This window comes from Channa argus, chromosome 15 (genome assembly GCF_033026475.1).
Source record: "Channa argus isolate prfri chromosome 15, Channa argus male v1.0, whole genome shotgun sequence".
NCBI lineage: Eukaryota > Metazoa > Chordata > Actinopteri > Anabantiformes > Channidae > Channa > Channa argus.
The window spans coordinates 19506356-19533633 of NC_090211.1; the positions used below are offsets into that span (position 1 = coordinate 19506356).

The 27278-nt window shown below is 42.6% G+C and overlaps 2 protein-coding genes across 5 annotated transcripts; one reads left to right on the forward strand and one right to left on the reverse strand.

Annotated features, from left to right (window-relative positions):
- Positions 1-2104: 2104 nt before the first annotated feature.
- On the forward strand, positions 2105-11167 carry csf2rb (colony stimulating factor 2 receptor subunit beta). Its single transcript, XM_067475858.1, has 15 exons — positions 2105-2770; positions 4439-4629; positions 5362-5479; positions 5569-5738; positions 5826-5980; positions 6730-6874; positions 7094-7226; positions 7320-7468; positions 7901-8034; positions 8283-8457; positions 8589-8685; positions 8865-8931; positions 9348-9421; positions 9502-9667; positions 10100-11167. Exons 2-15 carry the CDS (start codon positions 4506-4508, stop codon positions 10439-10441), a joined length of 2049 nt encoding a protein of 682 aa, XP_067331959.1. The 5' UTR covers positions 2105-2770; positions 4439-4505; the 3' UTR covers positions 10442-11167.
- Positions 11168-15099: 3932 nt separating this feature from the next.
- Positions 15100-25764, reverse strand: pdgfbb (platelet-derived growth factor beta polypeptide b). 4 transcript variants are annotated; one of them, XM_067475859.1, is made up of 8 exons: positions 25015-25763; positions 20481-20577; positions 19591-19647; positions 18738-18931; positions 18472-18651; positions 17388-18216; positions 17065-17224; positions 15100-16673 (listed from the first exon to the last, which is right to left on the reverse strand). In XM_067475859.1, exons 1-7 carry the CDS (start codon positions 25078-25080, stop codon positions 17082-17084), a joined length of 1566 nt encoding a protein of 521 aa, XP_067331960.1. In that variant the 5' UTR covers positions 25081-25763; the 3' UTR covers positions 15100-16673; positions 17065-17081. The 4 variants fall into 4 exon arrangements, with proteins under 4 accessions (XP_067331960.1, XP_067331962.1, XP_067331961.1 ...); XM_067475861.1 differs by lacking the exon at positions 25015-25763 and adding an exon at positions 22097-22115; XM_067475860.1 differs by lacking the exon at positions 19591-19647 and having other exon boundaries at positions 25015-25764.
- Between the last annotated feature and the right edge of the window lie 1514 nt (positions 25765-27278).

Consider the following 27278-nt stretch of genomic DNA (forward strand, 5'->3'; position numbering starts at 1 on the left):
AAAATTGCTGCAGGTGCTGATGCACAAACGGCAATTTTCATTCACGAAATAGTTTATTATCACGTCGAACGCTGACACACATTGATCACACTGCAAGACACGAGAAGAGACAGAACATGGTGAGTGTGCTGTGCGTGATGAGTCTGGTGGCAGGTAAAAGGTTGGTTCAGACTCTGTGTGACTAACAAAGGTGTAGTTTGTTAATGACACAATGTGTCTCATAACTTAACTGGTCTCTTCACTCTCTAAGAAAGAAACTAGAACAGTCTCGGTATCAGAATCAGGGAGCGATGCAAACAGATGGTGGGTTTTGACCCTTTACAAAAAATTTTAGCGGATTTACCAGCATTTGCCCATGACAATCAAATTGGAACTGATAGTTTCCACATTTAACCGCAGGTACGTAAAACGATTCATTAGATTTTTAGATGTAAATGTAGCAAGTAAAACAAGTTTTTTTTTTAAGGCTCAGATTTTAATGAAGGATCACCAAAGCAGCAGATAGAAGATCATCACACTAAACTTCCCGTTGTGAAAGAAACACTCAGACAATTTAGTAAAAATACTAATAATATTAGTAAATGTGTATGTTATTACATAATTATGGATATATGTAAATCCTGAATCCAAAATTTCACAAACTGAGTACAGTGTATAAACAGGGGAGTTTGCAGCCGAATATACGTGAAACATCAGAGTTAAAAGTGTTTTTGCAGAGTAGTACTTTTCAGAGTGTTACTACTTTATTCAAATCATTTACTCACAAGTCAAACTATTAGCACAGCATATAAAAAAATACTCCAAAAGCTGAAGTATGTCACTTTTTCTAATCTTTTATTAGCAGTGATATGTTGCAATTATTCATCTCGCTGAGAAAAGGTGACGTTGATGCCTCTAGAAACGCAGACTGACAGAATATTCCAGAGGCTCGGCCCTCGGACCGATCAGGAGATATCGGTGTCACTGACCCCTAAGTTGCCTAACTTAGGGGTCAGTGACACTGATATGTGGCCAGGAGAATCTGGGAATCGAACCACCGACCCTGCAGTTCATGGATGACTGCTCCACCAGCTGATTCACTTAGTTACTTTTCACCCCTGATTCCATAATAATTCATGTGTTATTGCTTTAGTCTTGCAGAAGTCTCTTTGGGGTATTTTAAATTCTGTTTACGTATTTTAATCCATAAAAATAACGTAATTGTTTTAGAAGCTGATTATACACGAAGTTCTGTTTGCAAAATTGTAATCTGCAACTAAAAAACTGTCAGATAAATGTAGTGCAGTAATAAGAGCATAAAATAATAAGATACCCAGGGAAAGTGGAATTTGCATTGAATAAGAATCGCTCTCAATTCTGTGCAGGCCTGTGCCTTAAACTTTAACCTGCATATTGTGTGGTCCCTGAACACCTCACGAGTGTGGTGAACGACAGAGGCTGATGACGGCTTGATGACATGTGATGTTAATTTCTGGAGGGAAAAGTTGTGCACAAATGCAAACGATCCACTTGCAGCGAGAAGGGAAGAAATCCCTGAATGCTGGACTTGTTTGCTGTGAAGGAGACTCCAGACTTTGTTCTGTTGAATTTGAGGGAAGATTTCTTTCCCCTAATCCTAAACTTTCTGTGAGCTTCTGCATGAAAGCTGGGGACGAACTGCAATGCAAACGTCCTCGATTTCACTTCTCTTGCACAAAACCCACCTGGAGAGTGGCTGAAAAACCACAGGGACGGTGGCTGCAGCACCCAGAGTGTTACTGACTGTAACACTGGTGGACAGGATCACAAAGGTGTGTGTGTGTGTGTGTATGACTCGGAACGGTGGGCTTTATTCTCACTGGGCTCCAAACGTCCTATGAAATCCTGATAAACTCTCTTATCCATAATCTAATCTAAACATGTTTCGCTTCAAAGTCGAAAACGTGACGTCGAACCCAAAGTGTCGCATCCCACTGCCGAAGAGATGTGAAAGCGATCACGTGTTCTCTACACACCTACACCTACTGTACCTCCGATCCGCAGCAGCGAAGTGCGGCCGAGTCTGTAGGAAAATATAAAGTGTCTGAAGTCGCAGTTTTAGTCACACGGGTCCGCAGACAGTGTTGAATGAACGGCGTGTTGCTGTAATGTCAATAAAGAGGTTTCGGCTGCTCCTGAAACGGCGTCACAAAGGAAGCGTGTAACTGATACCGGTGCTTATCTGGCTCATCTTAAGTCTTATCACGAAAATATAGATCGCCAGAAACCACAAGAAGTACATATCTCCGGTGTGAACGAGAGAGCAAAATTGGTTTGATTTGTTGATTTGATTTTAAACAGGAAACATGAACGTAACTTCACCAATTTTCAACGTGTTTACGGCGTAAATGTACGTTAATGCTACGAAAAGACGTCTCTGCTTCGAGCTGAAAGACTCCTCCAGGTGACAGCACCCGGAGGAGTTTTCCATCATTTGGAGTTCAGTTGACATCATCTAAACTGAAGGTTCCTCCGAGTGCTGGAAGACCCCCAGAACTGGGTCTGTAGTTGGTGACAAATACGGATTAGAGCTTTCCTTCTTTCTTCAGACCTCGCAAGCTCCACTACCACGTTGAAGGCTGCGAGCGCAAAACAGCTGAATTAAAGTGAAAATGACTTTCAGAGTCACAGAAAGGGGAAACTGAGCTTGTCACAGAGGAAACTCCCACAGAGTTCTCGACACAATTCGCGGAGGAGCTGGATTACAAGAAGGTGTAGTGACAGACTGACAGACAGAGCAGCATGTCAGCGGGTAAGTGGGAGATTTACTTATTGATTTTGTGGATTGATAAGCTGGTTGATACAGAAGATGAGTCACGTTGTTCACGTTTAAGTTGCCTTTTTGTGAGAACGGGGCTCGTGTGAAGACATTTGTGTGTGTACAGATCCGCTCCGTCATTTATCTGGAAACGTGATGTCAAACAAAGCTGGACTGTGAGTGGACTTTGTGAGACGTGACGCACAGATACCGTTATAGTGAATTTTCGTAATCGAGATAAGAATTTGGTAATAAGCGGACACTTCCCGGCTGAAAGAAATGTCCTGTACCAATGTAACAAGTGTGGAATTACAGCAAAAAGTAGCATCCAACAGCCTGAATTTATAAATAGTGATGTAACTCTTTGTGTCTTTTCACAGGCTTTACTGTCAATAGCCCACACGTGTGATATTTCCACGTTTACATTTTGCTTTGATTTTTTTTTTGGCAGCTGACAATTTCATGTCACCGCCAAAACGTGCCGCTCTGATCTGCTCTATGTGATGCGCTGCACTGCAAACAATAACAGGTTGAGCTGCTTGGGTTTTTTTTTTTTTTTTTCTTCTTGTTTCAGAGTTAGTGTTGGATTCCCACAATCCCCTGATGGGGGTTTCCTCACGAACCTGCTTCTGTAAATAGCAGCTAAAAAAGGCAGAGGTGGAGTCAGTCAAGCTTGAGAGACCCTTAATGTCCCCCTTTGAGTTACAGCTCTCAAATTCTCAAGTCCCCTTTCACTTTTTCTTTATTTGATTTAATTATCATTATTTATTATTTAATTTCAATCTATTGGCATCTTTATCCTTTGGAACAATTTGCAAAGGACCTTTTTAATGAATTAAAGAACAAAACGTTTTGCAAACAATGATTTAAAAGATATTTCTCCGATATCTACATTTATATTATTTACTTTTGTATTAAATGCATTAAATTACCAATATGAGGGAATATTTTTTGCTACGAAAGGCGTTTAAAGTGAACTGTGCACATATCATCATTTACCTTCAGGATTATACAAATGTTACTATTTGTCCCACATAGTTGTTTGGCTGTAACAGTTCTCTCAGTTCAGGATGGATATACACATGTGAGTTGCACTTATAGATAATCATGATGTTAAAGACAGAGCATACACACAAACAAAAATCTAAACAAAATAATACAAACAAATGACAAATAGACTTTTAACTTTTTTTACTTTTCTAATTTTCATAAATTTTAAAAAATTGCACCGTGAGAAAGAAATTTTGGCTAAATTAAATCAAATATTCTTCCTCATCAGTGAACCTCATCGAGTTGTTGCTGTTTCACACACTTCCAAATTGTTATTTCCCTTCCTTAAACACAGTGCACTTTTAAACCTGTAAGCTTTCTGTGCTTTTAGCATTGCACTATATATATATATATAATTATCCACATCACAGGGTTTGGTGACAGCAGTGTCTTTTTTTTTATTTTTTATTATCAGATTATCAGGGTCTATCACATGTGTGAAAGAGAGAGATAAGAGGCAGGCGGATGTGTGGTGATATCCCACAACAAGCAGACACTCAAAGTGGAAGTGAGTGCTGGTTGTGTGTGGTCATGAGTCATTTCTTCATTATTTCTAGTAAATGATCCAGTTCTCTCTCTCTCTCTCTCTCTCTCTCTCTCTCTCCTCTGCAGACATCTTGGTGATGTGCTTATACAAATTTAAGTGCATTTCCTGATACACACTCAAAAAAAAAGAAACATGGGCTCGAAGCCCACACTGTCCACGCGAATGATGCATCTCTTCTGGGTCGTGTTCTGGTCAGTGCACCCTCTCCCGGCTCTCCTCTCTGGTCCAGACCATTTTACCGTACAAGAGAGCAATGGTAGGTCTCTGCGGCATCATTTCGTACTAAAATCCTTAAGAAAAATGCTTGGAAATGTTAAATGCTAAATCTAAAAAAATGCTAAATCTAGACGTTTTGGGAAAAAACAACAACATAAATACGCATGCAGTAAATATACATGCAGTAGTTGACTGTACTGTATGTAAAAAAACAATTTCGAAGTACATAAACTTTTTTAGCAACTTTATGTCACATTGCACTGAAGTATAATTAATGTCACCTGCATTTATCTGACCTGTTTCTTGCAAAACGTATCCCTTTTTTTAAATGTGAAGAAATAAATTGGTTTTTTCGTTTTGAGATGATTTGAGTTCTCAAAGTTTCATTGTCTTACAAAAACAGAAAAACAAGACATTTTTTAAAATTGCATTTATTGTCATTTCGTGGCAGCGGCATTCATGTTCACACCTTCCTGTTCCAGGATACAGACGCTAGATTCTAAGACATTTTAGCGTCTCTATATCATTGTATTTCTGAATGTCTTTAGAAGTTGTGTGTGTGTGTTTTTTTTTAAGATCATATTGATCACAAAATGCTGGGAAAACATAGTGCACCGCAAGTACTATCTGAAATAGATTGTTCACCTGATGATTCTGTACTTTTACAAGAATAAAATTGGATGTGCTTGTAATATTGCACTATTCGAGAAAGAAGGAGAAACTCAGCAAAGTACCGATAACCTAAAACCTGATTTCGTCCGTCTCTATCCAGTGTCTCCGTTGCTAAAATCCTTGCATTGCCATAATGACTACGAGGCCAACGTCTACTGCGAGTGGAGGGATCACACCAATGAGCCACTGCAGCTTTGGTCCGGGACAAGCAACAACAGGTGAGAAAGATGGTTTTTAGAAAAAAAATAATAATAATATGGAGCAAAGTTTGTGTCCCCCAGCTCAGTGTCTTGTCATGTCCATGCAGGACGCTGTGTGTGCCATACAGTCCACCAGTCCAAGACCAGCCCGGAACTGTCCACTGTAAATACAAAGCTGATGCATTTTCCATCGGCACCAAACACACCGTCTTCTTCCTCAGGAACGACTCAGTCCCCTCGTCCGTCCCACAGCAGCCTGTGGGTCTTTTTCAGCACTGTGAGTTTTCACGACACCTGTGACAGTCACACACATTAAACTGTACTGTGACACATCAGTGGGTCATGATGTCTCTGTGTTGTACAGTGAGAGCACGCACACCGGTGAAACTGTCTACACACGACGCAGGTGATGAAGGCCGGCGGCTCACGTGGTCCAGCCCCTACCCCTCCTCCTCGGCCCTGAACAAGGAGCTCACGTACCAGCTGAGGTTCAGGACGGACCGACAGAACAGCTGGACTGTAAGAAACCATTAAAGTGACACATTAATGAATGTGATTCTGAAATCAAGAAGTGGCCTTTCAAAATCCCCAAAGTCTTCAAATGTTTCACTTCAGCTAAAACACCCGACATGAAAGCTAAAATTGGACTTGTCAAATTGCAATGTGTCAACAGGCGCTTGTGCAATTTCCAAGCACTGACGGTCATCGATTGGCTTTTTATTGAATGTAGCTCTGTTAAAGAAAGCACTGTTTCCTCTTAAAGGCCCTTTTGTAAGTGAAAACAGTTGATTTCCAGCTGAGTTGGAGCCCTGTGTTGTAAAATAACTGTAGATTAGTCTGTGTTGAGTGATCATGCATCACTTTAAGGCGTCACCTCTGGTGCTAAATAATCAGCCAAAATTATTATTAGTGTTTTTGTACTTATTTGTGGTTTGTTACCAAACGAAACTCCGCCGTGCTAAACTGTGAAGATCATATCTGTGTATCTCACGGTGCTTTTATTTTAATCGAACCTCCAGCTGCAGTGCACATGCATGGTGTGAAGTCTTATCAGTGTCTGAAAGGCCTGATCTTTTTTTTTCACCTTCAGCTGCTCATAATTTCAGTTTATATAATATGAGCAGAAAGCAGCATGAGACACAGTGATGCTCTGGGCAACAAGCTAATGCTAAAGTTTTCACAAAGCTACAACACATGCAACAGTGTGTGCTTACCTAAATCCAAACATCTAGTAAGCCAGGACAATCCGCTTTTTACTTTCCCTGCAGACCAAGGACGTCACCAACACCAGTGTGACGCTGGAAAAGCACTTGCTGCGTCCAGGCCACAGCTGTGAGGCCAAGGTGAGGGCCCGGGCCAGCATGGGCCAGTGGAGCGACTGGAGCCCCGTGGTGAGCTGGCACATTGAACAAGGTAGCTTGGAGGAAAATGCATGAATCAACACCTAAACGCAACCCATGTTTATAATTCCACATCAGCTTTGACACTTTTAAAAACTGCTTACTTTGCATATTTAATTAGATGGTTTTTAATCTCATTCTCTCGCCTGCTTAATCTTCACTGTCCATTTTAATGGGAGTCCATGAAAATGTTTAACTCTGCCTCTGTGTGTCTGTGTCTGCTTGGGCCTAGACCCTGAGCAGCCTCCCAGTTTGCACTGTGTGCTGAACAGCGAGACGGAAGTGGTGTGTAGCTGGGAGGTGAGCAGACAACTGGCTCATTTGATCACCTACCAGCTGCACTGTCGACACAACCACACGGCACCGTAAGTCAAGTGCGATGCTGACATCATCCAGATACCATGCATCCATTTTTCTGACTCCTCTTCCTCGTCCTCTTTTACAATCCCTCCATCCAGACCTGAGAGATGCTGTGAGTCACCCACTTCTGATCTCAGTGGGACTCTGCTGAGGTACAGCTGTTTGCTAAATGTCACAGAACCCGAACATACGCTGCTGGAGCTTCTCCCAACGCCTAGTGCCAGGACCTTTAAAATGCACCAACACAGTAAGTAGATACTACACAATGTGTGCTGCCTGATCATAAACATACAAAAGGGACCTAAAACCGCAGGGTTGTGGTGTGATCGAGTGTCTCCACCTAGTGTCTGAATGCCAGTACTGCGACACCCTTTGCCTATTGCTGAAAATAAGATGAGATGAGATGGTTTCCCCCAAAACTAAACATACAATGGTTGATTCAACCCAAGATGAAAAAGATGAAACACACACAAACATACAACCATTCACACCTAAGGGCAATGTGTACCGGTGTGTTTGCCACTGTGTAGCATCCCCGCTTCTTTTCCCCTTTGGGAACTGAGGAGAACAAATGTTTTCATTTTTAAAAAGAAAAAGGTTCTTGCCGCCTTATTTGTAAAGAACATCAGACTGCATGAATTTACTGGACCCAATCGTTCAAATCATTCTCCGTCCACAGTCCGTCCCAAACCGCCACAGCGGGTAGAGGTGAAGGACAGAGCCGACAATTGGATTGTGAAGTGGACCGAACCGAGCACAGCCTCAATAGTCAGCCTTTATTATCAGGTCTGCTACTACAGGACACAGGATCAGGTGGGAAAGTCTCATTGTACTATTAACACTGTTGTTTGTTCTCCTGTTAAACTCCTTCATGGTAACTTGAACTAATTATTCAACAATGGACGTTAATAGTTCTGGTACCACACGGAAACTCAACACATTCTGCTTGGCTGGGTCAATCATTTGCACGTTTTATTATTAAAAAACGTGCATTTAGTCAATGAGATATAAAATAAAACAGCACGTGATTAACTATTGTTTATGCATTCTTTTGCCCGAAGACTTGCACTCCGACCGATGTTCCTGACCTGTCCTTCACCATCCCGGCAATGTTACTGGTCCCGTCCCAGACCTACCAGGTCAAAGTCAGGTCACTGGTTGTTCCTGGAGAAGGTCCCAGCTATGGTGGGATCCCCTCTGAATGGACTGATCCTAAGGAGTGGACCTCGCATCCAGGTACTGTACGGTACTGTATTATTATAGAGCGAGTAATTCCGAAGTAAAGAACACGGGACAGAAAGTCATCAGGATACACATGCTTTCATACATCATCATCATCATTGATTTTGTTTTCCACCCCCTAACAGCCACCTGGTCCTTCACCAACTTCCTGTATATCCTCATCAGTGTGTTCGTGGCAGCATTATTTCTCAGTTTCTACTGCACCTTTCCAACTTGTCAGAGGTATTTTATTTATGGCTCCAGCTGTTACTCACGCAAACACTTCCCATCACACTGCCAAAAGCCACGAGGTTAACTTGTATTGCACCTATGGAAACGTAGCACATAAACACCAGCTGACATGCTTTATTTACATGCCCGTGACAGAAATGTGATCATTATGGTGTCTTCTGACCAAACAGAAAGGTTATCCTGTGGGTGGACTCAGTTCCTTCTCCAGGCAAAAGCAAGATCCTGTCAGACATCAAGGTGAGACTGGATCATTTTACCGTTTAACCCAACTTTTTAAAATCAAGCCACATATTTTAAAGCTCCCATGTTGTTGTCAATTTCCTGGAATCTTTTTCTAAGACGACGCCACTCAGCGGCTACACGTCATGTACAAAAACGGGATCAGTGAACAAAATGTGACTCTCCGACATAGAATTAAGAATTATTGTTATTCTATTGAAAGATTAGTGTGACATGGTGGTTTTTAATACGTCTCCATCTTCTCTGCCTTTTGTAGAAGATTTCACAACCAAGCACACGCGCATTTCTAGAACATTATGAGCAACATTTTCAGGAACTTATACAGAAAATCTAAGTATGAGCTGTAACTAAAAGCATCACCAGTTGTTTTGGCACATTCCTGTGGTAATTTATTGTGTGTTTTTGTGCTGCAGTCCGCCACCAGTCGGCCTATCGTGCAGAGTGAGGACACGTTCATCTGCAAAGTGCTTGACACTGTATCTACATGGTAACACTTCTCACACTTGACCTTTGCATAGAGAAAACAGTTAGAAAGTGGAGAAATCACTGACGATACCTTCTGTTCAGCTCGTCAGAGGCTTCGCTGTGGCCAAACCTGGACACCGTCAAGAAGCGTTTGGAGCCTGATGAGGGCTTCTGGAACTGTGATAACCTGGGCGACAACCTCACGGAGAGAATTACCGGCTTGGACACATCGTCCATGAGCTTCAGCGGACCGTACATCCTGTGTCAGGTGAGCCACTCACAGCCACAGCCAGGACAGAGGCGTAAAGCACAGTAAAGCAAAGATGATGAAAATCTAAAGTAAATACATTTAATAATTAATGTGAGCGGCATGTGAAGATCTCACTGTGCACTGAAGTGTAAAAATCGCGGATTCGTGGTGCAAGACAGATTCTTGGCCAGGTGGAGGAAACAAATATGGGATAAAAATAGCCCATCTTATAATCTTCCATGAAACCACAGCACGTTTTTACTCTACACACAGGCAGAATTCATTAGTGTTAGACGGACAGGCTGCTTCCCTCCATCATGCTAAGCTAAGCTAAGCTAACCAGCTACTCATTCCTTTAATTAAAATAAAGTATCACAGTATAACGTGAGCAGCAGCGATGCCTCATAAATTAAATATCATTTATTTCTTTTGTCTCTTCTGGCATCACAGTCTGATAAAAAATCAACGAACACAAAGACTGAACTGAAAGAGAAAGAAGACAAAGCCTCGTCAAATGACCCTGCTTCTCCCATGAGTTGTCTTCTGTACGGTGAGGGGTATGTGTGCCTGCCCAGCCGCACCACGTCCAGGTCCACACAGGATCTTGTATCACACAGCGATAGCAACCAAAACACTCAGATGCACGACAGCGCGGAGCAGACAGAGCAACAGTGTCCAGACGCCACACTGAGGGATCAGCCTCCCGCTTACGCTTCTCGGCCTCTCAGCTCCTGGCCTCAAGGTGGCCACATGCCGGCCTCGGGGTACTGCGTCCTCCCAAAGCCCCAGTGAGAATACAGGAAGTCAATATGAAGAAGGACTTTCGAAGAAGAAACAACAATTAATCAACAGCTACTTGTTGTTTTTCATAAGCTTTTCAATTGATTTTCAAACTACTTATGGCTCCATGTGCTAATCTGACATGAGATCCAGTTGCATTTCACTGAAGGGCAGCAGTCAGCTGAAGCTGTGAATGTAGAATCTCGAGGTATTTTTCTGTAAAATAACAGAATTACCCTATAATGTGATAGAAAGTAATACAGTAGCCCTCAGTAATGTCAAACTTTAAAACACTCTTGACACTGTGTCTCAGATAATTACTTCAGCTCTTCCACTGAATTCTGACTTTTGTAACCGACTTTGTGCAATTGCCATGGAAAGTGTTGCACGCAGGAAGCAAGCATCTGTCCACCGCTGCTTGGGAACTGTGTCGAAATGTGCAGATGGTTTCGAACCTCAAACTGACTGCCTCTTGTTCAGCTAACATGAATTTGCCAAACTGCGATTTATAGGACAGGTGTGCACAGGTGCTGACTGCTGTCCTGTCTGCTGTCACAATATGCATTTTTGCACAGGGGTGTGTGAGTTTGGACCTTGTCAATGTTGTCAGTGTTGTAGCCCAAGTGTTGCCAAATGTACATATACAGTAGTGCAGTAACTCTGCGGCCTGCAGAGAGGTGTCGTACTTACGTTTAAGCTAACTTTGCCTGTACCAATAAAGCTTGTATTATTATTTTAGCACGTATATTCAGTATGTCCCTTACTTTTCTGCATTTGAGGGGGGCAGAGAGCCGAAGCAGTGAACATTAGGAACATTCAGGCTGACAAACTGTGCAACAAATGTTTATTTCTCGTATATAGTCAACTTTGCATTTGCAAAGTTTTTAATCCTGACAACCTACAATGAGTAAAGTGTTTCAAAATTCAAGGTTACATATCTAATCGCACCTTATAACTGTTTGTATGTATAGACTGATTTTGATAATGATTTCATTCACGTGGATGTTTTTAAATCGGTTGTTTCTGTGAAGTTAATTTAGTTTTGGTTAAGTAATTTGTCAAACAACTGGGTGTTTTGAAAGCCGCCATACAAATAAATGTATAATAATAGTAATTTTAAAAAATGTTAGTATTAATTCTCTAAGGCCCAAACACAGGGAGCAGGATTTCTAATGACACAATGACATAAAACACACATAAACAAACGTGAGGTAGTTGGACAGTCACTTTCTATTTTTCATATTTATCTAAAAACTGTTTTTGTCCATGGGGATGAACTCCAAGCGTGTGATGACATATTTCTTAGTCTTGAACTATTTTCAGGTAAGACACATATACCCAGCAGTGAGGCAGGTGGGGCTGGAAAACAATGTGGCTGCGGAAGTGCAGTAGGACTAGTTTTCCGCGCATCTTATACACACACACATTGTGTTATGTCATTTCTAAGGCTTTTAATTGTCCGTGCAGCCTGACACACGGCCTGTATGTTTGCATGTATGGAGTTATACTGTGACAACGCTGTAAGACATTTAATTCATGGACACATGCTTGAGCAACGCTGTGAAGTGGTTTGTGTCTCTGCAGACCAATGCTGGAATTCCAGGCACGCTGATATCGACTTCCTGTGTTTTCATCGCATTGCTAGGTACAACTTCCTGCCGAATGAGGAGCAGTTTGACCCACACTGACTATCGTGTTTATCCAGTTCAGCCTTGATCTTGAAGTTTTTTTGCGCGTTTTCCCACTATTGCTGCCATTTTCTGAGGCTTTGTCCTGCATCATGGTCACCGCCACAGAGTGAGTGAGTGAGAGATCTTCATCGGTGACAAGACAAAAGATAAAGGACAAAGATGGGCGTTGATGGAAACACAAGGGCTGATATGTGCTCATCGGTGTACAACGTGTCCCTGTCCTTTGTGGTATATAAAAACAGGAAAATAAAAGCTGTGGAAGGTGTAGGGAGTGTGCGGCTCCACACGAACGATTGTGTAACCTCCTGTTAAAAGCCTCCCGTTTCCTCATTATGGTACATCAGGGAATCCAGGCCATTCGAAACACAGACCGTTACAAAAGCACAGGTGGAAACAACCTCCTTACACCGGAACACATGTATGTGCTTTTCACCTCTGAACATCTTTTGTCCTCACAGACCAAAGCAGGCTTTTAATATTTCAGAATAAAAGCCTGCTTTTGCTCATTGAACAAATGTCCAACAATGTGAGACTGTGGAGAAACAACAGAACTTGAAGAGGATTTTATTTAAGTATCACATTCCTAGAGGTCCAACATTTATTAAAATGTATTAAATTTCCACTCACTAGCGGTTTTCCTCACATGTGATTTAAGTCCAAAGGCTTGGAAGTTTACTCAAACCCACTCACACCCCCATCAGCACAAGATTGGACATGATTGGCCAGCTGTGTGGAGGTGGGAAGGGAGCAGTAAAGTTCCATTACTGCCATCTCTTGCATTGTGGTTGGATGGTTGCATCATATGAAGTTCTCTTCGAGCACGTCGTGGCCTTAACACACATTCCCACATTCTGTCCTGCACAGATGCTGGAAACCCCTGGAAACCCTGCACAAGGCACCAGGGGGAACACACACGGGAAATGGGAAATGTTTTTGGACACTGGCCAGTGCAGACAGAGTTGAGTCTGTGGCTGAAACAGACACGAAATGACCAAAAACAGACTAATACAACCAAAGAGAAAGGGTGAGGGGCCCTTCTCTTGTCTGTGCCCAGTGGCCCATTTTCTTTTAATCCGTCAATGGTTTATTCAGCTGTAGGCTCAGTTCAGGGACCCAGAGGACAGCAGTCCTTAGTGTTTGAAACTTAACTTCAGCTCCTTTAACGTGGAAAGCACTTAATTTCAGTTGATCGGCTGTAACGTATGTTAATTTGTCGGATCACGGGCTGTAAAATCCGGCCAATCGTGAGTCTTCCTCATGTTCCAGTGCTTGTCCGTTGGTCAGTTAACAGTGTTGTCAGGACCCAACAAGCCACATCGCTCTTTCAGACCAGTCAGTCAGCTATGAACCTTCCCGCGTCTTTAGTCACAGTCTCTGCCCCCTCAGAGACACACCCACACGCGTCATGGTGGTTGTCACAGTCAACAAGCCTCCAAGCACATCTCTTCCCAGCGCTTGTTTGAAGTCCGCAGGGGGTGGGGAGCCGCTCGGACACCCGCGGAAAAACAGGCATCCCACCTCGATGCTGAATGTGGAGACGGCCTGCTGTTTAGAAGTAGTATGTGTGTGTGAGACTGACAACAGAGCAGCAGGAAGTAAAGCATGAATACAGTGATTTTGAGGGGAATGAGTGTCTAAAGCAGATAAGTGAAGCTTGAGCCTCTTCATAAGACCATAATCTGAAGTTTAGTCTGAAGACGAACTCTAGAAGCCATTGTTCATATGACTCTGTTTAGGGAAGAAGTTGACTTCTTGACTCCACGATTAGCAGACACAGCTACACAGCTGGCTGCTGAGTTGGGGAGTTTTTGCAGCCAAGAGTGAAGTGGGTAAATGTGAAAAACAAACCACAAGGAGAGTGTGCGCCAGAGTTCACCCACAGCACATCCATCTCCGCGTTTTCTTTTCTGTCTCCATTTTCAGAGAGAGCCAGCCTCGCCGTGCATCACTGGGACGAACACACAGTACGAGGCAGCACATTTTAAGAAGTCAACATGACGTCTCTGCGGTGCTGGAAATGTGTAAGACACAACGAGCAAAGTAAACTTAGTAAATAGATCGACTCGCTCATAAGAGAGTAAGAAAGTCAGGGAGTTTGTGGAGTCAGAAAAAAGTCAGGCTATTGTGTCCTGATTATAAGATGCTTTTCTGCACCGAGGTTAAACAGATACCTGGCAAAACAATATTAAAGTCTTGAAATCTCATGTGAGTCATCATGTGGGACACGACTCCACAACTGTACAGGTCTTGCAGCAGTAGCCAAGGTTTGTTTATAGATAGGGTCTGTTGTTGGTCAGTCCACCGCTTTAGTTCAGACTGAAATGCACATGTTGCCATGGCATTTGGCCCATTTGGCGGATAGAATCTTAATCCAAATAACTGTGGTGAATCCCTGACTTTTCCTGCCGCACTGGCACGACGTTGACGTGTTTGGCTTTTAGTTACATGGCCATTAAATGTGTTACACATGTGTCAGTTCATGCATCTCATCGCAACGTTGTGCGTATGAGACTGGAGTGCTGGTGCTAGTGCTGAGCCGCCACAACATTAAAACCACCAGGTGGCTTTAATGTTGTGGCGGCTCAGTGTATGTGTTTAAGGCTTGTCGGACGCCAAACAGTCCGCACAACGGGTCGTAATAGTAAAAGACAGGATTTTACAACTGTGGTAAGTGTTCGTGGTGCAGCTGTACATTCACATTACAAAGTAATCCCACTAAGAATGAAGTCACACGGAAAATGTGAACGAGATCCAACGTTTTTTTGTGCACAACAGCTTTGTTTTGACTGAGCTTCCCATGATGACAGTCCCAGCTGGGTTACAAGCTCCTGCCATTCAGACCAATGAGAACGCAGCCTTGGTCTTGGTTAAAATCAGTTTTGCACCGTTGCCCATCATCTGTTGAGAAACACTAGTCAGCCCAGTTTAAATGGCTTATTGCAAACTACAAAGACGAATGAAAACACCAAACAAAGCAGATCTGAGCACATTAGCTTCTTGTATCCATATGAAAATAGCATTAGGTTGCAATTCGGTTGTTATCAAACATCCCTTTTTTTTTTATCATGTCTAATAATAAAACAGACAAAATCAGTAACAGTTGTCAGTCGATAGAAAGAACATACAAGCCAAGTTTTTCAATAACTTAAGTTTTTTGGCAGATTATGGACTATTTCTATGTGTTGTTTCTAATGACGATAAAAGACACAAACATAAAAACATTTTCAAAGTTTGGCTTTTCACTGTCCCTTTAAGTGACTCATTACTGGGTTTGGTTTAAATCCTTTTTTGGCATTTGCTGTAAATGTCGGAACCAGCTTAATTAGTCAATTAAACAAATGCAGTTTTGTTAAAGAAAATATGTTGTAAATCCGTGATTCTTTCTTCCCCATCCTCCCAGGCTCTAAAAAGAATGTCGTTGTTCTTAACAAAACAATACAAGGAAGAAAATCGAGATGGATGATAGAAGTGTAGGCCTGAGCACACACCCCATACACTTGCACTACAACACACACTCAGGTTTACAAAACAAACACATGCACGCATCTTTTTGGACACGGCATGAGGCTGGGAGGTTGTAAGACATGTCTGATCCATCGCTCTTCTCATCGTGACAGAATTCCGTTGTACGTATGTGTCAACGACAACTTCTCTTTTCAGTATTTGTATGGAGAGTCAAAGCACGGTAATGAGAAGGATGAATAAATAGCACACAGTCAAGTCACAGCTGAGCTATCACCTTGTGTTCAGACAGCACCTTTTTCACACCTGTTGATGAGATTTTGCACCAGAAATCACACTAATTCTACATTTGTGTCTCCTCATAACATCTGTGTAATTCCAGTGTTTGTGATAAGTTCAATACAATTAAATATGTTTAGACCAACGCTGTTTAAATGAGCTACTACATGATATCAGGCCTTGGTGCAGGATTCCTACACAGCTTTAAGTCCCCATAACTGCACCTTAAATATGTTAATGGTATCATTCAAGGAAATAGTGTTATTTTAGTCACTCATTAGTTGTTATTGCAATTTACTGAGGATTGTCTCTAATATTATCTCGTTACAATAACAACATTTTTTTTTTTTTCACGAAACACAAGACTTACATCTGTCCGGTCTGTCCGTGGTAAAGTGTGACAGTCTTTTAGGATCAAACTTTATCAATTAGACCACAAACAGACTTGGCTCTGCCGTGATATAAATGCAGTTTCTCTCTGTTGATATCAAACCGAGTTTGGAAATTGCACTCTTTTCCACAGTTCTTCAGCGATGCAGTTTCAGTGCACCAGGTGTGTTGTGCTTGCACACAGTGTGTGTCTTCAGGTGCCACTTGTTGTCGTCTTATCTATTTTGAAAAAAGCCAGGTCCGCCTTTTCTTTCTAGTCCATCCTCTTTTTACTCCATCCAGACGTAGTTACAGTTTCACCAGACAGTCATTAGTAGTGTTACTGAGGAGATCTCACAGGACGAGCAGGTTATGAACAGGTGAATAAATACTTAATATGAAGGGAGTCGCTCTGCTGCACCTCTGGATTTTACCTTGTGTCCCTGAGGGGAGAAACACAACAAATAGTTTATACACAGTTTTTCATTGACTTGTTCTAAAATTTGACCTCTATCACACCATATAATGGGCCGTTAGCCTTTGTTATCAGCGCATAACGATGGTTCAGTAGGTAACCGTCTTCAATCTTCAATGGCTTCATCTGATAAGCAGCAAATGTGACAGAAGACGGGGCGACTGAAGACAGACAGTCTATATACCATAACCTTAGGGAACTGACCCTACTGGGAGGTAGAAGGTACTGAGCCGAACCACAGTTTGCAGCTAATAAGAAGTCATAACCACTGAATATCCTGCTCAAGTGCCTCAACTGCTTATGCTTCATAATTTATTTATTCAATTTGACTGCGTTGCCTAAATGTTCTACGAGCTCACCTGGGTTTATTTCACGCCTACATTAGCATGGCTCTCATAGCTGCCTTGCTGATGCGCTTGCGATACTTCCTCGTTCTTCTCTTTGTTGGGTTTGGACGAGCTGGCAGTTTGGGGCCTGTTGGAGCTGAGGGCTTTCGTGTGGTAGTGGTAGGTGTTGTCTCTGTACAAAAAAGTGTTTCACATATTAGAATAAACTGCATTTTAAAAAATATTTTTTAGACAGACAATTACCAAATACCTATTACTTTACTCTTCTGTTTCTGCAAAAACATGCCTTAACATGAAAGTACTGATCCAAAACATTGACCCAAAGTGCTAAGTACCTGGTTTGTGTGTTGTTGTGTGCTGATGATGATGGTGTGTTCCGTGGAGGTGACGTTGACCGTCCTCATCCCTCTCTTTCTTCCTTTCTTCCTCTTCTCGCTTCATCTGCTGCTGTCTCACTAACTCCTTTTCTTGGTCCAACATCTTGTGAATAAGAAGAAGCTCTTTTCTCTCCTCCTCAAGTTTTGCCTCCTCAATCTCTAATGTACTCTTTTCCTCTGGAGTCTCATTGTTTCTTTGCCTGGCCAGCTGTCGAGGCTCTGGATTTGGCTCTTTGGTGGGTCGGACCCTGCTCCTAGTACTCTCATTAATAGTTTCCTCTGCAGGACTGAATTTGTCTTGAGGATTCTGAGTAACACCCTGAGAGCTACCACTTGTATGGCTTATCGAACTTTTTGATTTGTCTTCTAGCCCTGACGGGCTGTGTGTCTGTGTGCCTTCATCACTGCCCCTGCTTCCTGCGTTAAGTTTTTCCTCAGTGCTGTTGAGCGGCAACCCATCGCCACCTTCTACCAATTTGTCTTCTGAGAAAACAGTCTTGTTGCCCTCTGAAATCCTACCATCGTGTCTTTCCACGTTCTCTGGGAGCTCAATTCGCTGTTCCGTCCCGTGGAGCTTGGTGGAGTTATGAGCCCAGTGTGGAGCAAAGAGAACAGCCTCTCCAGGTAGAGATGGGTCCTCCTTAGGTAGACTGTACCCTTCTCCACCGTCAGTGAAGGTGTCTCCTCTAGGGTTCCAGTGTTGATCCAGAAGATCCTCCAGTTGGGTCCTCTGGTTGTGCTTGAGCTCATCCCACTGATGGAGTTCATCCTTGGAGTGCACCTTCACCTTTGAGGGTAACATTCAACAAAATTTTTTTCAACTAAATTGAGTAGAATTTTTCACTTCGTACATTTAAATACATCTGATGCTTCAGTCCCAAAGGAAAGAGACGCTGATCCTACACGATACACTAAGTTAGAGCAGGATTTTAAAATTATTACAAAACATAAAATGCAGCAGTCTCAATGTCAAACTGACAAAACAGTGGTTTTGTAAGTGTTAGGAGTGCACTCAGTGTGGTCAACAGCATTTGAACTGTACCTGTCCCTGTCCGTGTCCTTGGCTGAGTGTCTGGTTTCGATGCTGGTGGCTGTGCTGTCTGCGAGATGACTTTTTCTTGGGAATTGGGGCGAGCTGACACCGGCACTCCACATGATCCACCACTGACACCACTGCTTTGGCATAAGTGACTCTTTTATTTATATATTCAATCTTCATTACCTGGAGGGGAGTAATAAAGAGTTGGAGTTAGAAACAAAAACAAAGCCATAAGCTCCTTTTTTTTCATGTCTCTGAAGTTTATTTACCTGCAAATATCTGGTGTGGGTGACAACAGGAACACACTGCAGGCTCTTGGTGTTGCAGCAGCCGGAGCAGCGCTGGACCTCTACGCACGGCGGCCATAACAAAAAGTTAGCGTTGCTGCGGTCCAGCATTGCCCTGGTCACCTCAACCACCTCTGTACGAACTTTGCACAGAGCCTGCTGCGCCGGCTGAGCATCTGAGGAATGAGTTACGACTGAGGATGAGTGTGACTGGAAGGGCTGGTGTCAGCATGCAGTTTACTGTTTTCATTGTGTACATGTTTGTTAAGCCGTAAAGTAAAAGATAACAATTAAAATGCTTAATCCATTTTCCTGTTTTGGACATTAAAGACTATGACCCATGCAGCTTATTAACATGCTACAATATAGTGGACATAGTTAGGACACAGGATTATTGTAGGACTATTAGCATCTTTCATGTAAGAGGGAATCCAGCAAAGTCACCCAGGCTGTTGTAGACTGATAGTAGCCAAATTCAGACATCTGCTTTATCAAGATAGTGAGGAAAAAGGTTAATGGGAAGGATTTTTCCGTGTCATTAAAACCATATTTGTCACATTAATCAACACAGCTCCATTCCTACACTAATGAGGATGGAGGACTTTTACATTCCTTCATGAGGACAATCAGGGATCCTGCGGGCCAGAACTACAACCCTCTATTAATCTATTTACCAGCGGGAACGGGCGCATATTTATCCTGGCAGACCACATAAGAATAACGGCAGTTATGTTTCCCTTATTCAGTAATTTTACATTTGTGCACAGCAAGGAAGTGGGCCGGTAAAGAGCACACAACTCAAACAAAGAGGAAGAAGGGGGTCTAGCTCACTCACTTAGGCTCCTTGGTAGTCTGTGACCTCCATTAGCTGCAGAAGTCTCTTCTTGCTCATCTGAGACAAAACAACAAACCAATAGAACATTGAACCTGTGCAAACAGGGCAATGGATTTATGAACTGCTTCTTGCGTGTAGTTTGTATTTTCCTCTAAGGGCTGTTAGCGCCCTCTGCATGTGTAGAAATGAAGTCGAGAAAGAGCCAGAAACAAAGAGGGTGTGGGGGTAGTTAGTGTCATGCGAGCACACACATGTAGAGATTAAGAAACAGAGGCCTACACCAAGTTATTATAATTTGAATTCTTTGTGCATTTGCATGTGTGGGTGTGTTTTTCTAAGGTCATGTACATCTCCTGCTTTGTTTGTTGAAGTTGGTTTTGTTAGCGGCAATGTTTACTAGTCACAATTAGGGCAGAAGAGTCACCGCTTTCGGGTCATCATTGCATTGGATACATCCATTTTATTTTGTATTGTCTAGTGCACTAAAAACGTTTTCTGCATTTAAAGTGTGTCAGAAACTAGAACGGACAAAAACGGCATCTGAGAGAAAACAACTTCATCTTCTGATCACTTAGCTCTTTATAGATGTGAGAAAATGTTTTGCATGATGGCACAGAAATTTGCACTTTTATTTGAAAGGCTCTCAAGAGCAACCAATACAGCAATATGCTCCAACTTTAAACTGGGGCCGTAATTCATACAGTTAAAAACACTGCGTGCAATAACAGGAAAGGGATTTTCTGCACGACCACAATGTTGCATTTAAAGGTAAAGTTAAAATTTATAAATTCATAAATTGGGCAAAAGTATGAAGGTGAACTGTGTTATGGTTTAACACTTCCCATATTGAATGTGCTTTCAGTGCAAAATGAACACGCTCTGATCTTTACCTACGGAGTCAGTGAGCAACAGCAGCTGAAGGTCTTCTATGGAGGAGATGGGGCTGTTTCTAACCAGCTCCACCAGAGCTGCAGGCAGAGGGTCCTCCTGAAACATGCAAGTACATACAGGTTTAAAAGACCAAGGACACACATCACATTACTGTGAGGCATCTTAATGACATCACAGAGTTTTTCAAACAAATTCCAAAGGCGCAAATTCTAACCAAAATCTAAATCTATGACAGGAAATTTGATCCTAGTCTTATAGAATAACGAACAGGACATCCTTAGTATCTAAGTATGTAATGCAGGAGAGTTATAAACACTGCAATAACACTGAAATATGATTGAATGGGAAGCTTATTTTTCAGGTGTGAGCGCAATAACACAGTGATATGTTATTGTGCTTTTTGTGTATTTAAATTGTATTTTTGTGTATTTTTGAATTTGTGGTTCAAGATAAAACACAAAAGGATAAAGTAACGCAAACCTGATCCTATAACAATGTGCAATTTGTCAAAAATATTTCAATACACCCTCACCGAAACCAAGCAACAGCTCCACATTGTCTTTCTATGGACTGACTGTGGGTTTAGCCCCCTGGTCATTAATACGCAAGAGAACTGAGGGAGAGGGGCTGTGGTGGGGGGGGGGGGGCAGGAGTATTAAGTAGAGCAGACACACAATGGTCACTAAGAGCAGGGTGAATGACTATTGGCGTTGTGTCTTCTCATCTGCTAACATTTAGGGGTCAAAGGAGCCAGGAAGGAGTCAGGAAGTGGGGGAAGGAGTGATACAGAGAAGGGAGGCGCATCTGAAAAAAAGGGGGGATAATGGATGAATAAAAGACGCATTAAAATGGACAAGGATCTGACGTGGGTCGGGACACTTCCTCACGTTGGCTTAAATGCGCTGGATGTGCTTCGTTTGCTTCGCCACCAATCGGTGAGATGGAACGAGAGAGGCCCGTGCGCAAAGGATCAAAACTCAAATAACGTCATATCAGAAAATATGATTGCATGTGTGCCTTTGTTTGAAGTACAGATGATTTTTAGACGGTGTGTATGATTCAACCTCTGGAGAATATGATGAATCTTGGCAGAGAGCGAAGATTTCAGCCAAAGAAAACAGGCACCTAAACATGAATGTATGTTCTCACCCTGCCCACACTGGATGCCACTTACGCTCCTCTATTGTTGCTCGGCTTTTCATGGCAACAAGTCATCCAGCAGGGAATTTCTGCTGTATTACACTTCCATTTATTTTACAGAGATGCCCCTGAGGAGTCATCAGGACGATTTCCTCCCTTTTGCCAGTGAGGCAAACCTGCCTGCTCGACTAATTGTGTCTGATGTTAATTATAGGACGCTTTGTTCGCTGTGGTGCCTGCTGTCATGATGATTTGTGTCTTAGCAGGAAATATTAAATAAACATTTCAGCTCGGATAAACAATAGATTCACACACTGCAGAGACAGAAAATGTAAACACACATTGATAATCTTCTTCATAAAAAATATCATAACACTAAAAACATATGTTCTGTAATTAAAGCTAACGTATGCAGATTTTTTTTTTAATTCTAAATAAAAAATACATAAATTTAAATAAGTCATGTGCTCATTACCTATTTTAATGTGGAGTTGGAACATCCCGTGACCCAGACTCACATAACTGGCAGGAGTGCGCCGATGTTACCATCTAAACGTTTTTGAGTGAGCCTCACTCTTCTGACCAATCAGTGAAAAGCAATACTTTCTGCTTGATTACTAAGTTTAATAGCTTCTCATTTGTTGTCATTTCATCAGGAGCTACCTAAAGCGCTGCGTAGTGCGTGATGAAGCATAAAGATCGAAGCCAAGCTTTATCAGACCATCCCTCTATGGTCTGGTCTAGGGTCTTTATGGCTGGTTGTGAGCCGTAAGCTAACACTAGCTAATACTGCACATTATGGTTTTAATCATCTAGAGTATAAAATATCAGAAACATGGTGATGCCATAAAACAGCAGGCTTTAAGGACCTCAATGCTCTTCGCATTAAATCATTTCAGCTCTTCTCACAAAGTTTTAAAATAAGTCTTACAGAAGGTCTGTGGGCATCCCCGTGGTTTTTAGCTAAGTCAATGAGTCTAATGCAAATTTTCATTCTCTTTCCAGGAGTTAGAATAAAGTCTGTTACAATCCAGCTGCATCTGGAACAACCGGTCTGTTTCAAATAATGGGCCGCTGCTAAAGAAGCAGAGACAGCAGCTGCTGGATCAGGCCCACTGTTAATCTATCGCAAACACACACACACAAGACTTCAGAAGCTCTGTGTAACACGGCTGCTCCCTACGCTGTTCACAGGTGTAACAATGTGGCTTAACCTCCGTCTTTTTAGAATTTGTGGTTGAAAAACACTTTTTACATGTTCTCCATTGCTGCCCATTGTGACACGGTCCAGCACTTATCACCTGAAGGGAAATCCTGTCCCCTGAAGGCCTGAGGAAAGCCAGGTACGGACGGCGGCTGCGGGGGGCAGGAGACGAGAGGGAACATCTAATTGTGCATAATTACATGTGCTTGCGCGGCAGCCACGGCACACGTGTTAGCTTTCACGTGCATTCACTGATAGTGTGGTGACATGTGTGCAGTAATGGAATCTGTGGATAAATGTGGCTTTAATTAATTCTCCTGTCATAATTTACGCCCGAGGTGCTTGATGCGACTACGTGCGTAATGAGTTTGTGTTGGGTAAAAATAAATGTCCGGCTTCCTCTTTGGTGGTCTACGAAGCAGGGTTTTAAATTATCGCTCACTCTTTGGACGTAGATCTGTTTTAAAGCTATTCTGGTATGATAACGGCCTTTTGAAGTGACGTGACTGAACCCACAGATTCCATCATTTCACAGCTGCCATACTATGGCTTTAAAATTAGACACGGGGAATTCCTGCTCGTAGAGCCCAAAGCCTTTTTTTTTCTAACATAACCCGTCTAAAACGCCTGCTGTGTCACATTTGAGTTTTCTTTTTCATGTGGAGCCAAAAAACTGAAAAGACGAGTTGATGACAGGAATTTAAAGTTGTCCAAAATGTCATACATGAATTTAGTAGGATCCACGAAACCTCTATAATTATTTTAGCTAAAATATTTACGTTTTGTTAACTCGAAGCTCATTTAACCTTTTCAGAGGGCTTCACAACTTACAAAGGTGATTTGGTCTGACCTGAAATAATAAGTTGAATGTATGAACTTCTGAGAGCTCACTCAACTCATTTAATGAGGTTTTAAAGAAACCAAATATGAATACTTTTATTGGGACGTCCTTTATTTTGGTTTGGATTCTAAGTACATATTAGATTTCGGTTACACCTTGTGGTTCAGAAGCTTTACAGTGAAGATGTGTTTTATAGTATCTTACATTTCCTGCTGAACGTTTGTGTATTTATTCATTGATTGGTTTATGTATTACTGTTTTGCCAAGTTACTAAAAAACAATAACCTCATTGAGCGGGCAAAGAAAGGCAACGGGGCGTGCCCTCTTTCTTGACTTGTTTCATTGTCCATTACACGTGACTGCCTTGTTATCTGTGTGTGTTTAAACTCCATTTAGTGTTACAAGTGACTGACAGCGGCAGTTCATTGTGATGATAAATTGCCAGGGTCAGGGTGACAAACCAAATCTGAATAGAGGAACATCAAATCTGACATATGAACCTGCTTCCATAGACTTCATATCTACAGTCATAAGCAGAAAAGGTCAATGAGCACGACAACATTGGTTATCGTTAAGCCTCACTTGACCTAGACGAGACCTTTAGTTAAGTTTTGACTTCCTGGTTGACCTCAGCAGGCAGACGGACTTTGTCTTACCAATCCTGTCTCCACATGTCACTCTCAGTGCATTCTTTGCACGTTTTAAGTTAATTGATTTAGTTTGTATTGCAACAAAAACAGGGGCAACTGAGCAGAAGTGGTGAGCTTCTCCACCGGAAACACTCGGTCCATGTCCATGTAAAAGCCTGTAAAGGAGTCCTGCATTTATGGACACAATCAACAAGACAAAGGATTGACATTGCGTGTATGCATCATAAATCATTCACGTCGAAAGACGCGACATCCATGACTGCACCAAGTTAACCACGTGCAGCGTCCAGCTGTAAATGAGCCTGTCGTGGCAGCCTCTGTTTCCTGGCTCATCACCCACATAGCGTGACCCCTGCGTGTCTCTGCCCCTGGGCATCCATTCATAAAGCCACTAAATTGGGAGGAATAACTGTTATTTTCTCTATGGATCCCAACACTCGGGCTTCATCAGGGAAAAGCGGGTCTCTGTTAGGAGACTAAACTGAAGCAGGTGCACTGACTCTAAAGTTCTTTAAATGCTTCTAGATGAGGTTATCGTGTTGCTCTGCTGTGTTCGACATCAAGATAACGTTGCTCATGAAAACCGTGTGCGACATTAATGTGTTAAATGTAACATTAATCGCAATAGCAATGTTGGGAGTTATTTTTAACACCTAGCCGTTACAAAGTTTGTCGAACTGTGATTGACGCACACTCACCTCGGCTGCGCCAAACCGCAGACACGCCGCCAGCACCACGAGCAGCAGCTGTACCCACGAGCTCATCTTGCTGCCCAGCCTCGAGCCTCTTCGACGGACCGGGCATTTATGGAGGCGCGAGAGTCCCTCTCTGATCAGGACTGCGCGCGGGGGGACAGCGGCTCGCCCTGCGCAACTGTGCGCGCGTAACCGGCCAGTGCCCACCGTTGTCTCAGCGGTGGAAATATCCAAAGAAGAAGAAGAAGAAGAAAAAGAAGGCGACCGTCGACGGAACCCACCTTAAGAAAAACCTCCACAGTGGGAATAAAGCTTCAGCTTGCTCTCTTAGTGAGTGTGCGTTTTCGGACTATCGGCGCAAGCAGACGGCAATAAATGTAATCAACAAAAGATTTAAGGACATTTCCAAACCATGCAGGTCCAACATTCACAAGACAAAACCATCCAAGAGACTCAAAATGTAAGTAACGTTTAAATTATTCCAAAGATCTTCTAATTCCTTTAAACTATTACGGCTTAAAATCCTCTTCTTAATTTCCCAGAATTCAAACGACTCTTATCTTTAACCGTGATGTGTCCCAAAAGTTCTGCTCACGGGATGAGTGGCCTGAAATAACGTCGCAAGTCGGAGACGGTAGTTTGCAGGTCTTCTGCTTCCAAGGAGTCTTATCAATGAGCAGAGCGCTGTGTGGCTCTGTGCGCTTCAGTCCTGGACCTGCCTGATTACGCAGCGGTGGTGGTGGTGGTGGTGGTGGTGGTGGTGAGGGGAAGAGCAGATTTCTAGTCCGCTGCTGGGGCAGCTCACGAGGACGTCTCTCGCGCCCCCTGGCTGAAGAGCGCGTGAAGACATCGGTCCACAAACAAGCGCGTCACAGCAGCGGCTCTGAGCAACGTTTCCTCTGCATCATTTATTGCTTCAAGATCTGGTGCGAAACTTCACAGCGCACACTACAAAACAGCAGAGGGTAAAAATATCAACGTGGAGTCAGTGTTTCTGAGCTGTGGTGGAATATAACTGCAGTTGAGATGGAAGTGTCCATTTACTTAACAACTTTTATCAACTTAGTCACGTGCCTTTCAAGTCAGGAAGACGTTAAGCTCCACAGCATTGAAAGCCATCAGATCATTTCCTGTACATTGGTTAAACACTGATCTGGTGGAACCTGAGAGCTTAACAAGAAACATGACAGGCAATGCAAATGAAGAAAGACAGTGTTACCTCTTTGACAAAAGCGGTGCAACAACAGATAATAGAAATAAAAAGAGAAGAAACGAGTCCCACTTTTTGACTGCTCAGAGATAAAGTTGTGATTCACGTTTAGGGGCCTCGTATTTGTCCGATTTGTTTCTGATATGTTTCTTCTGGAATTCAGCTGGTTTCTTCTCAAACCCTATCAACTGTAGCTTAGTCGGAAAGGCGGTCACCCACAGATCGCAGGGCCAGCGGTTTGATTCCCAGCGAAGACGCTGAACCCCAAGTTGCTCCCAGTGGGTCAGGTGAGCAACTTACATCCCAACGTCAGTATGTGTTGTAAAGTGCTTTGGAGGAAAACACCAAATAAGCCGACACTGTACCATTGAAAATAGATGGCTTCTTTTCTTCTCCTTGAAATAAGAAAAAAGTTTGAGTCTGTAATTACTTCCCAGTGTGTTCAGTACACCTCTGTATGCATTATGACACAAGCAGCTTTACATTTGGGGAAGAAAATGGCTCATCAGGAAAAAGAGGAGCCGTCTCCATTGTGTGTCCTTTGCATCTCATGCATTTATGTGTCTTTTGGCTTTAAAGCTAGAAATCTTAGGTCACCTTCATTGTCAACTTGGAGTTTATGTAAAACAAAGTACACTTAAAGCAAAGTTAACATACCCTCAATACATCTCATTGCATAACCGGCCTTTATAGAGCTACTGTTGCTGGGGAGATCACAGGGATAATTGCCATGCCAACTGACTCCTCTTATTACCTCAGCATCACTGCTGGAGGCTATCAGGAAACAAAAGGTGTTTTTAAATATCGCAGGAGGTTATTCTCAGACTCCTGACCTTTGACGGTCACTCGTGTTTAGGGGACATTTGTGAACAATGGCCCGTGGTGACTCTGCATGTTCAAAGTCGGCCGACGCAGACACAAAAACAGTGCATCGGCCAGATAACCTTACACATAATATAAAGTGACAGTTGGAAAAGAGCGTGAGGGTTTTTATCATGGAGCACGTCAAAGGTGAAGAACATAAAGGAAAAGAAAAAGCCGTTTCCCGTTTGCCATA